This window comes from Primulina eburnea, chromosome 10, assembly GCF_022965805.1.
Source record: "Primulina eburnea isolate SZY01 chromosome 10, ASM2296580v1, whole genome shotgun sequence".
Classification (NCBI taxonomy): domain Eukaryota; kingdom Viridiplantae; phylum Streptophyta; class Magnoliopsida; order Lamiales; family Gesneriaceae; genus Primulina; species Primulina eburnea.
In genome coordinates this window covers 4,895,880-4,908,318 of record NC_133110.1, presented here as the reverse complement: position 1 = coordinate 4,908,318, position 12,439 = coordinate 4,895,880, and the positions used below count along the sequence as shown (strand labels likewise).

General features: G+C 36.0%; 1 protein-coding gene and 1 pseudogene across 1 annotated transcript; both read right to left on the bottom strand.

Moving 5' to 3' along the window:
* On the bottom strand, window positions 1-4,858 carry LOC140842699 (beta-galactosidase 15-like). The gene is given in 17 exon segments (XM_073210790.1): window positions 1-289; window positions 388-876; window positions 948-1,184; window positions 1,275-1,384; window positions 1,660-1,763; window positions 1,966-2,159; window positions 2,246-2,407; window positions 2,488-2,520; window positions 2,522-2,607; window positions 2,711-2,798; window positions 2,875-2,980; window positions 3,062-3,150; window positions 3,238-3,381; window positions 3,731-3,823; window positions 3,913-3,979; window positions 4,098-4,306; window positions 4,412-4,858. Coding segments are annotated over 17 exon segments (2,496 nt in total). The 5' UTR covers window positions 4,580-4,858; the 3' UTR covers window positions 1-172.
* A 373-nt stretch (window positions 4,859-5,231) lies between these two features.
* LOC140842698 (auxin response factor 19-like) lies at window positions 5,232-11,968 on the bottom strand (annotated as a pseudogene).
* Between the last annotated feature and the right edge of the window lie 471 nt (window positions 11,969-12,439).

The window sequence follows — 12,439 nt, the reverse complement described above, 5'->3', positions numbered from 1 at the left end:
CGGGTCAAATATAAATTTTATTTTCCATTCCCACATTTCCTGTTATTAATCAAAATATCCAATTCACGCAGTCTATAACCACACTAGACTCACTTGTAATAAACTAAATAGCTGAAAATCAAAATATACGTACAATGTCCATATTCAATTAATTAAAAATAAATAAATAAATCTAAATATCACAAAGAGCCTCCACCACAAGCTTCTTGGAAATACTAGCATCGCATTCTGTCTCTCCAAAAGTCTTCTCATCGGCAGGAACCGTGCACGATTCTTTCCCAATACATGCCTGCATATTTTTTTAAAAAAAAACCCGAAAAAAAGAATTTAAAAAATCGACAAAAATTTGGTGATGACCATTTTAAATGGAATTAATGTCGAGAGCACCTTTTGGACTATAGGGAGTGCATCTTTCTGGGACGTGCAAGTTCCTCTTCTGGATGAACCACAACTTCCTCCGACATCGCCGAAACTCGCGAACTTGATCTCGCGAATCGACCTCCCACGGCACGACAACTCCATGTCATGGTGCTCGTAAGCAGCGCCGCACGCGCTTGCTACACTTATAGTCTTGAAGTTGACTGAAGACGGGTTCCCTCCGAATTCTTCGAAGAGAACAAGTTGGTTGTCACCGTCTTTTAGGAACGAACGAGGCACGTGATAATATCTCTGTGTAGGTTCACCGCAACCAGTGCCACATTTATACTCCCAAAACGGACCTCGATAGTCACATGGATCACTTTGGCACCACTCGTTGGTAGTAAAGCTTGGCCAGTATCGTCCAAGACTATTCCCATTGACCCAAGCCAGACCTTTCCCTAGCCCTAGCAAGTCTACCACGACGGGGTCATCGCCTCGCGGTGCCTTGAAAATCGTCTGCAACAAACATGAAAACAAGTGAACATTTGGTCCACTTGATACATTTATGCTATCGATATAAATAGTACCTTGTACCAAGTGAACATTTGGTCAACAGGAAGCTCTCCAGATTGCCATTGATCATCAGAACCAGATTTGGTGTGAGAATCATCAAATAATTCATCATTCAATCCTTCAATTCCAATCTTATACGACCATTCGTCGTTTGTTAAATCTTTGATGATCGTCTCGTCGCCATGCCTCGAGATGATCTCTATCGGTCCCGGTAGTCCAGTTCCTACACTATCATATCCACCACCATAGTTCTGTTCAAGAAAATGAACTTCCTTATGTCTTAAATTTGTAATAGTAGAATGATAACAAAATACTAATCAAATTAACTATTGGTTAATTACCTGTAGTCCCATTGTAGCACTGAGGAATGTTATTTGGTTCTTTCCAGTCTTCAACTTAACCTTCTTCTCAAATTTGTAGTTAAAAACTCCATATGTACCATATTGAGAACCTAATTAAAAAGTTTGATTTATATAATTTAACTCAACAAACATATATTTAAAAGAGTAGTTGTCTTGTGAGACGATCTCACGAATCTTTATTTGTGAGACGACACAATAAAAAATAATAATCTTAACATGAAAAGTAATATTTTTTTATGGATGACAGAAATAAGAAATCTGTCTCACATAATACGAGATGTGAAACCGTCTCAAACAAGTTTTTGTCTTTTTAAAAAACATACACTATGAAATTATTTAAAAATAAAATTAAAAAGGAAATTACCTAAATACTCCCCGTTGAGATAAGCATGCAGTATATGCCCCGTGCCATTAACACGAAGGATCATATAGTCACTCCAAATTGGATCATTCTCGTCAAGATTCACACTTTGCAAAACATAAATGTTAATCAAAGTTCAGAAAACTAAAGTATATGACCTAATTAATTTTCAAACTCAAAACTTTCTCGAGCACGAATAAACGTTACGTCTGCGACGCAAGTGTACTCGGTTCTTCGAGTAATACACACCAATCATAACATTTTTTAGACATAAAAAAACAACATAAGATATACATGATTCATATATACCTTGTCATGTACCACAAATAATCACTAACATCATTGATTGCCTTCTGGTCAACAAGTTTACTCGTAGAGATTGGACCTTTTCCGAGTAGAATAGTTTCATTCATAACTTCTGGCTTCCATTTCCATTCCAGTGCCGATGGTTCATCTTCTGCCTCATTAGGCTTCTTCACCATGACTGAAGTTTGAGCACCTATCTGCATTTTCAAGAAAATATCGTAAAAAAATCGGCACTTTTATATCGAACTTTATCTTTATATCATTTAAAATCAATTCGACGTACCTTGGCAGAATTGTAAACTTCGGTCTTGCAATCGGGAAGTATGCTAACAGACCATGCTGGTACGTCGTAAACGACTCCGTTCAGTGTTATTATGGCATCATTTGTTCTATTTGAATTGCCAAGGAAACAACTTGATGTGCCATTGAGTGTGTATATAGTTGCCTGAATTATTTAATTTCATGCATTAGTTCAAATCGAATTAATAAGATAAAATAAATATTATAGAAAATATTAAACCATACATAGTTATAGTATCCTAAATCGGTATTGTTCACAGTCGCCATAAGTTATAATTTTCTCAATTGAATGTAACACGTCGTGGAGGTTCTTCAAGTGTCCATATTTTGGTTCATTCAAGGTTCCTGCAAAATTAAATTATTATTATTATTATTATTATTTTGGAGAAAAAAAAAATAGAACTAAATAATCGAATTGTGAAATTTCATTAAAATAAATTTTCCATACCATATTCGTTAAGTGGTGCATCATAATCATATGATGTGGTGATATACGGACCACCTGCTGTTCTTCCAAAATTGGTTCCTCCATGGTACTAATAAACAAAAATAATAATGGAATTTAAATGAAAAAAATTCATAATTTTTTGTGGAAAAGTTTTGGATACCAACCATGTAATAGTTTTGGAAAGTTCCTCCATTTTCGAAAAATCTTGCAACGGAGAAGGCAAGATCTTCAGGAGTTCTGTTGGGATTTCTGCTACCCCAACTCTTGAACCTGATCATGTTACATAAAATTATACAAAAAAAAAAAAATGAAATAATAAATACTTATGAATGATAAATTAAATATACAAACCATCCAGTCCAATTTTCTGTCCACATTTTGGGGCTGTTTGGATTATTTGGAGTGAATTGATCGCAGTAGAAGCCATTGCAAGTGTTAATCTGTCTCATGGAATAATCAAGATTAATGTCAAATTAGATAAAATTACAATAAAATATACACAACATTAAGAATTAATATGTAATTACCACAGAAGATGGAGCATCATCTTCTTGGCACATGATCCATGGAACACCTATGTTCAATGAATTAGCCATGCTCGCACACCAATTCATATACGCTTTCCCGGCGTCTCCGTATGATGAAATAACATTTCCATATTCGTTTTCGATCTACAAGAATTCTCCAAAAATACAATTAGAAAAACGGGAAATTGGCCTTCAGTCCCTAGCCGTCGATTTTTTTGTGTTCAGTCTCTGTATACTTTTTTAGTACCACATTTCTACATGAAGTATACCACATTTCCACATGAAGTGTACCACATTTTGTATGACATAGTGCCACAATTTTGTGGGTAGGGAGTGAACCTAAAGAAATGTTTTGATTGGGGATTTTTCACAAACTTCCCCGAATATTTATATATTTGGGGAGTGGGTGACAACCCTTGATTTGAAATGATCCATGAATGAAAATAATTTTTTTTTTAATTTGTTCTGATTTTATTTCCATGATGAAGCATACCTGTGCAAGAATAATGGGACCTCCTTGTGATCCAAATAGTCTCTCTTTTTTCATCATGTTCACTATCAAAGACGTGAAAGTTTGCATCTCATCCTGAAAATATAACACTCAAAACACTTGAACAAAAAATAAAAGTTGGCGTCGAATGTATAAATATCTAAGAAATATACAAAACTTGGTACCATGTAAATAGTGTTGTTTGTTCGGAGCTCAACTCCAGGCAAATTATGCAGCCAAACAGGAAGTCCTCTGGTTAAAACAATCATAGCTAATTGCATTATACATGATTTTTCAAGTTGGAAAAAATGTTTTATGTTATATAATAAAATGTTGCGGTGAAAATTATTATATTTTATTTCATATTTACCCGTAGTTCCATTCTGCACAAACATATGGTCCAATACGAAGAACAGCATACAGGCCAGCGTCCTGTATTGTTTTGATGAACCTCACAAGATCTAGATTGCCAGAAAAATCATATTTCCGTCTTAGAGGCTCATGCGCGTTCCAAAATACGTATGTTTCGATGGCGTCTAGGCCACCATCCTTAGCTTTCTTGATCAAATCAGGCCACATCTAAAATAAAAAGAGAAACCATTAGTTATTCTTGAGATGTATGTTGACAAGAATATCAATTGTTTAAAGTGATTATTTTATATATATATAAAGTGGAAATGGTACCTCAACGGTGCTTCTTGGATAGTGAATAGAACCAGAAATGATGATTTTACGTTCACCATTAATGGTGATGGCTCTTCCATCGTGAGAAACATCGGCGGCGGACGCCCTGACTACTAAAATCAAGAGCAAAAAACAATGGAAGAGGACATTGATTTTTGAGAAAATCATTTTGATGCTGTGTTAAGAAACAGTGAGTGTGAAGTTATATGATAATATCTATTTATAATAATCTTGATTAAGTTTGTTAAGGATTTTAAGTTGAAATATATCTGAATAAAGATGAGATGTGATCACTTGCGAGATTCTTGGTCTCATTTTATTCATATTGGGAATTTAAAGATTTCTGATTATGTTTATCCGTTTGGGATTTGATATTATTAGAGATTGATTGATATCTTTGATATTCTAAAAATGATTTAGTGCAGAAATTCAATTATAATAAATGAAAACACTGGTGCATTTCTAGGGGCATGTTTGATTATATGTATAAACTCAATTTACTTTTTCGATTGTTCCATATTAGCAACATTTCTTTTTTTTACTAATATACCTCAGAAGCTCTACTAAGTTTTAGAAAAAAACGTACAATTATTTCTGGAATGAATTAAGTAAGAAAAAAACAGAATTTTTTTTATGACGAAATTTGTTTTTCAGTGATATTTTTAATATGTGTGAAAACAAATAAATTTTTATATTTGGAATAGAAAGAATATTTTATATATTCTTGAGTAAATTTACAAAGTGAGCATTAATTGTTGTAAATTATTCTATTTAGGGAGATGTTATTCCATTTGCTGGTCTGCTGCTTTGTTTGGCTCTCAGCTGCATTTATAATAATCACTGAATTTCACAAAGATATATATTTGTCTCTCTTACATAACATCCTATGTCTAAGCCTAAGTAAGAACAAATTTACATTTAATACACACCCTGTTCAGGTAAAAGGGTCATCTTTTATACAATTCGCTGAATCATTATACAACAGCACCTATAATGTCAAGAAGTCGACTTCAGAACTACATGAAAGTCGCTATTTTGTGGCCATGGTCTTCGTCGAGACAGGTAAAATAAATTTAACTAACTTCATGTGTGATCAGGTAATGCCAAGTGTGTTCTTGGTGGTAGGAAAGAACCGAGCATAAGTTGGATAACAAGAACATAGCTAATATCAAACTTCAGATTGTTTAGCGATTGAATGAAGTGGCTGAATTATTTTCATACTGTCCTCTCCATGCATTACCACTATCGGTTCTGCTGCAAGCTTGGTTCGGGATAGGCATCTGACCAAGATCGCCATCCAAACTCATTTGTTGCACCTCAGAAGATGATAGTATCTTTATACTTTGAACGCAGCTGACAAACTCCCTATTGTAATAAGAACCGGAAAATGTTATAGAGAGTTGGATATCAGAATAAGAAAAGGTAAATCAATACTTACTCCCACGGATCATCTCCGACAAGTAATATGTCATTTTCATGGTCAACATATACAAGCTTCCACTCGGTTCTCTGTGGATCTTCTAGTAGACCTTCGATGCCAAACATGCGGGCAAGGTCATTCCTAAGCTCGTCATACCCCTTGTAACGAGTGACATCCACTGTTCTCCCCACCGAGCCACGTTTTTGAACCTACAGTAAGCTTATCAACATTAATAATTATAAGAAAACAGGCTTAAAAGTCTTAGAGAGAAGGGTGTCTTTGGGGGAGACCAACCTTTGCATAAGTTCGCATACGAGGAGCCTGGTTAGACCACAACCCACTATTCAGAACAGTACTTTCATTAATCGCAACCTCGTTCGAGCAACCTGGTTTAAAAGACATGTTTGGCATCCCAAACGACTGAGAATTGATTCCAGATGACAAATCTGTATCAATGTCCCTCGGAGTGCCACTGTAGTTAGAAAGTAATTTCTGTATATCCTTCCCTGAATCATAACCCCTTGACAACAAAGCATCAGGTGCCAATCCATTAATATTACCCGTGAACGGAAGACTATTCCGTATATGCGACTGAACATCAGTTTCCAACCCATTTAATGGAAAATTTTGTTGGAGAATACCTGTATCCTGGCAATATGATGTTGCAGTAGATGCAGCATCCGAACGATTAGTAGCAGTACCCTTGTATTTAGGCTGTTCCGTCGGTTTAGAGTTGGGGAATTCATGTTTAATCCTAAAATCAATCTTGGTAACAGTCTCTTGTACCAGATCAGTGGTATGGTGAACTGTAGCATTATCTAGCAAAGTTGTTGGCCCAGTTTGATACATGTTAAAGAAGTTTGATTGTGAAGCCTGAAAATTATTCTTTGAAGGTGATGTTGAACATGATGGAGCATCCCCCTCCACACGGCCCCTGATATTTTCAAGTGGAGATTTATGTTGGAACTGATTGGTGGGAAATTTTGGAGATTGGACTGAAGAAGATCCTGGAAAGGTGCTCATATTTACTTTTGGAGGTAGACAGAGATTTTGGGCATGCTGGTTCTGTTGCAATTGTTGTTTTGAGGGACATTGAGCTTCCAACAAGGGATTTAACGGGGACGACAACTGCTGCTGTTGCTGTTGTAGTTTCTGTAAAAGTTGCAGTTGCATCTGCTGCTGATCCGAAAGATTTTGTTGAGAAAACTGTTGCATTTGTGACTTTTGTTGCTGCAACACCGGTTGTTGCAATTGCAACTGCTGCTGTTGTGGTCTCGCGCTAGATTGTTGCTCAACGGGTTGCAGGAAAACCAAGTCCTGTGTCAATGACGTTACTGGAAATGTACTTCTGTTAACCAATAAATCATTTTGCATCAAATGCGGATTTCCAGTCAATATCTTTTGCTGCGGAAGCTGAGGATACACTCCGATTTGATGTGAATTTTGGTTTGCTGTCTGATCCAAAGTGACACCATTTGTTACAGGAGGCAGCAGCACAGGTTGTTGTGGTAGTCGCTGTTGCTGCTGCAACTGCTGCAGTGTCTGCTGAAGGAGCTGTGGCTGAGGTTGCTGCAATGGAAGCTGCTGCCTCGGTTGTGGCTGCTGAGTGTTTGTAGGAGACTGCAACATTTGCTGGACTTGTTGCTGCTGGTCAACTTGTAGATTCGGAAGATTCCCCTTACCCGGCAGAAGATTATGTGAAGCTAAAGATGGGTTTTGAAAATTCCAAAGTTTTGTGTGGTCATCGGTGCTAAGGTTACCTTGTAAAACAGATGAATTGGGAAATAAGCCCGACTGATTACCGGATAATTGATTATTTTGTTGCATGCTCATCCATTGGACAAGACTAAGACCAGGAAATATCGAGCTTGACGCATCTTTTACACCAAAATCATCTGCAAGCCAGGGCATGCCTCGCTTGAAAATATTCTCCATATCGAGGTCATCATCTGATTCAATCACTCAGTGTCGGTGAAAAAAAAGAATAACATTATGATAAATTTTATTGTTACATATGTAGTATCTACCTGGAAAACTTGGATGTTTGGGGAACTTCGGTCTGAAAAAAGGAGGCGGGCAAATGTAGAAAGGAGTAACAACAGGTTCGACTTCCCATATAGAGACTCGACTAGGGCGTTCTCCAGCAGTTGATTCATCCCATCCAACCTTAACGTAAGGGATCATTAACAACTTAAATATAAAACAAAATTTTCTTGTCGACAGAGAAATTAAATCCTGTAAAAACAGCTTACAACCTGCTGAAAAGGAAACTAATGGCATAAAGCACATATTGAAAAGATGAAATACTACCTGAAGATTACGCCACTGCGAATTTTTCCAGCGCACAGAATCTAAATCGCTTATACCAGTAACTGTACCCATGTATCGGCGCACTCCTGACTCCTCAGTCTCAAACATCATCCTAAATCTCAAACCCGGGGAAACTTGTGTGTACATTGCTTTATTGTACTTGGCTAACGGAATCACAAACTCTGAAGGGCTAGCCCTATCAATATCCAATAATATGTCATGAGAATTTTTATAAGTAGATTCTTAAGTGTAATAATGTAATATATCAATTCAAAATTCATTACCTTGGATTATAGAATATAGTGAACGGACTATTATTTGCAGTAGCATGAGCAGCAGCAGCAAGAATACCAATGTGTATGCTATCGCTAGATATAACAGATGAGGAAAGTGCTGGCTGCTGTCTATTAGCTCGCCGAATACCAAGGAGAAGCATGTGACTTATCATCCCTAAGTTGTCATTTAGAAATCTTGATTATGTAAGAGATGATATTTTTTCACAAATTATTTAAAATATTTATATACCTTATGAAAAGAACAGAATCACCAGCTATAAGTCTTTTTGAGCTCACAAACACGCTCCAACCTGTCGTCAATAGGTGTCTTTTCGGTTGACCTGATACCAACCATAAATATTCCGTCTGAACATTTGTTTGAGCTTTTATCGATGCCAAAGAAAAACTAAATGAAAAACACATAAAGATCTCTAAAATCAGAATACCTCGATAAATATGTCTGAAGGTCCATATTTGGTCGTGCAAATCTCTAGCTGACAGCTCCTGTGCAGGAGGTTGCATTGAAAAATCCTACAAAACAACATTTTCAGTTAGAAAAAGAATGGGGTGAAATCTACTCACCGCATCTTAAACTTTACATAACAAGTTCCAGTATATAATAGCACATACAAGAGGTGGAAAGATCTTCTCAGCTGCCCGACGAGGAACAGAAAACCCACCGTGAGTGCTTGTGTCACTTGCTGTCAGATTTTTGCAGAAAAACTCGGTAGGTTGCCTATTGTGCTTAAGCCCAATATCTGATACGAGTAACGCTTCCTGGTCATACTGTAAGATGAACAAGTTGAAACTCTTTTCAGACTGATTGTTTCATCATATTGCAATGAGGGTAAAACTTGAACGAGTTCTCAAAATTGTACAGTAAAACCATTCAGCGAGTTAGGCCGATCATTTCTGTAAAACGAAAACAAGGACTCGTGTGCCAGGAGACATACTATATCATGTAATGATACTCCTTAAAAGTTTTAACTCGAAAATAAACAGGATAAAATAGGCAACAGACCTTATTCACAGGTTGAAGAGTCATCTGCGCATAGACCTCATCAGTTTCAGCATCAGCCTGATGATACATATATCATCAAATAAACGAATAAGGTGCAATCATTTACCATATTGAGCATCACACAGAAACAAAGGTTATCTATTCAGGGATAAAGCATCAACTGTAAGAACTTAATGTGAGAGATGTATAAAAAATCGTACATGTAAGGTGACATTGTGGAGCATGCAAATCAACTTTGAAGGAAGATTAGGATAACTTGGGATGCCATCTGTCTCTTTCTGCATCGATGCTGCCACCTGTTGGGGCAAAATACGTCTTCCATGGGAAACTAAAATGCATAAAATGTCATCGAATGTCAATAAGTGGAGATATGACACATACTTGTTCACTATGACCTTGAGGAAAATACACCACGAGGCTTCCAACAGGAGGCAAAGCAATCAATGGACCAGCACACGCATGCCACAACTCTGAATTGATCGTCTTTTTATCCCCTGATTGATTAAAATAGATACAATAAACATAAACAGAAACATATCGAAGTCTTTGGTCAGCATAAAACAAAATATCTCGTGTGTTTATTTCATTTGAATTTTATTTTTTATCCTGGACCAAACCTTGAACGTGAGTTTTTTGTGGAACTTTGTGAGTTCCCATTCCTAAAGGCGGTCAAGAGCATTTTTCAAGTAGGGAAACTTGTCTGTTAGTTCCTTTTTTTTATACACCAATTTAGCTACAATCATCTCTCAAAATTCCAGCCTAAAAGGAGTATACATAAAAGAATCAAGCACCAGAATACACTAGCAATAAAAAGGTTCATCGTCTCTGATGTGGCTAGTCTGTTCAAGTTTCCCTTCTGTCCAAAGATCATATACAGCACCACACAAGAAAATGTTCTTAGCCCCCAAAATCCAAATCCTAATCGGGAGCCAATGCATATAATAGCATAATAACAAGAAATCATACTAAATGGATCTAATTCGCTTTCATCAGAAAAATTATAGAAAGAAATATAGAAAGGATTCCTCACCTTTTTATCATTATTTCCAATTTTATCTTTCTAATGTGCGCAGTGATCATTAAAGTAGGGACAACTAACTTGATCCATATTGCTGGGATTATCCAATTGTTTTATCATTATGTGACTGAAAATCAGCCAAGAAGATGAGTCCAAAGTCATGCGACAACAAAAATTATACTATTCAGTCCTTAAATCTCCATCCAATTCCATGGCAAAGCAAACGAAACTTGTTCTACCAAACATCGAGAATTAAGACTATTGATCCACAAGTAATTATGACAAAGTGCTGATAAAGTTAAAATTCCATCTTTAATGCATGATTTGCAAGTTTATGAACCAAAAAGTTCTTAAACTTTCCTTTCATACGATTAAAGAATTTGCAAATTCCAAGAAATACTTCAGCTTTTCAGCATTAAAGTGAGGGTAAAGCACAAAACGTGAAAATGTTTGGTCGGGGAAAAAAAAGAAAAGAAAAAAGAAAGAGATGTTATTGAGCCATTGCATAAGAACACACCTTCTCCAGAATTTGCCACAAATCCACCACAAGGAATCTTCATGGACAAAATTCTGTTCTTTGCTCTGCAAAATTTAACTCTTTCACCCAAGATTTCTTCTTTCCTCAGAGCCGCATCCACCAACTTTTGCTTCAGTTCAATAATAACGTCGTTTTCGAACAACTCAAGCAAGCTAATTCAAAGAGTCTAAACTTTTCAGCAAGTGGTTTCGTCTCAAACAACAAAAACTACGCAAAGATCGCCTTTTCTCATTAGTGCATAATCAATATTCCAAACCCAACAAAAATTAAATTAAACTGGGCTGATATTTTTCAAAGATCGCCTGAAAACCCAGTATATCTTCTCCTTTTTTTATATTTCCAAAGCATCCCCAGAACGGAATATCCTTCACATTCAAGATAGTGCCTGTATTTTCTTGATTTCGAAAAAAAAAACACACAAAATTACAACGCTGAAACTGGAAGCTTTAGAGCCCAAAAGTGAAGACAATCAGAATCGACTTCCATTCCTCAAACCTTCTAAAAAAGAGCGAGCCCATTAAACATTGAAGGTAACTGTACAGTCTCAGGTCCCAAAAATTCTTGAAACTGAGTCCTGAAAAAACTTACTAAAAATGGAAAACCTAACTCACATGGGTCGAAAAATGCGATTAACGACATCCAGGCACAGCGGATCAGCGGGTAAAAAGTAGTGCAAAAGGTTAAGCATTCTCAAATCTCGCAGGGAAATCAGAGGCTAATGAAAGTAGAGCTTCTTCAAGAAAAAAAGTACACAATGAAGCTCCCCTGAAGTTTTAGTATTTCTTTATACCATGCTAACATACTCCAGTTGTAATCGATCACACTTAAATTATTCAGCAAAAAAGATTTAAAAAATTCACTTTATATCATAGATCTTTGACATATTAAACTGGTTCTTTGTCCAGAATATGGATTACTGTTTGTTGGTTTTTTTAAAAAAAAAACTTAGACAGATGGAGTAGGCCGACATAAGGCTAGAGCCAACTGTGGTGGTTAAAATTTTTGAGATACTGCATCTCGTGTTTCATTCTTTCCATACAATTTTCCCATGATATAAAGAATAAAGAACGATAATAACATCCTAATGAAATCTCAAAAGAATCGTCGGAGTTAATAGAATAAATGAACATTTGATCAATAGTAGTTAGGAGTTTATTATATCTTCTTATGTAGTTGAAGATATAACTCTCCTTATCAACAATTTTTCGGACAAATTTATGTCATAATGTTTGTCTAATGTGATTTATCCGTTTAGCATGGTCTACAGACTACTACGTTAGTCGATAACTTACAGTTTACCCATTATGCACTAATAGATAAAGGCCGCAAATTTCAACGTCATAAAAGAAAATTTATGAATATATTGTTACCGTTTATATCATTTCTCCATTTATTTTGTAAATTCTTCAAATAAATATCTTCAAATTTATTTTTACATTCTAATTC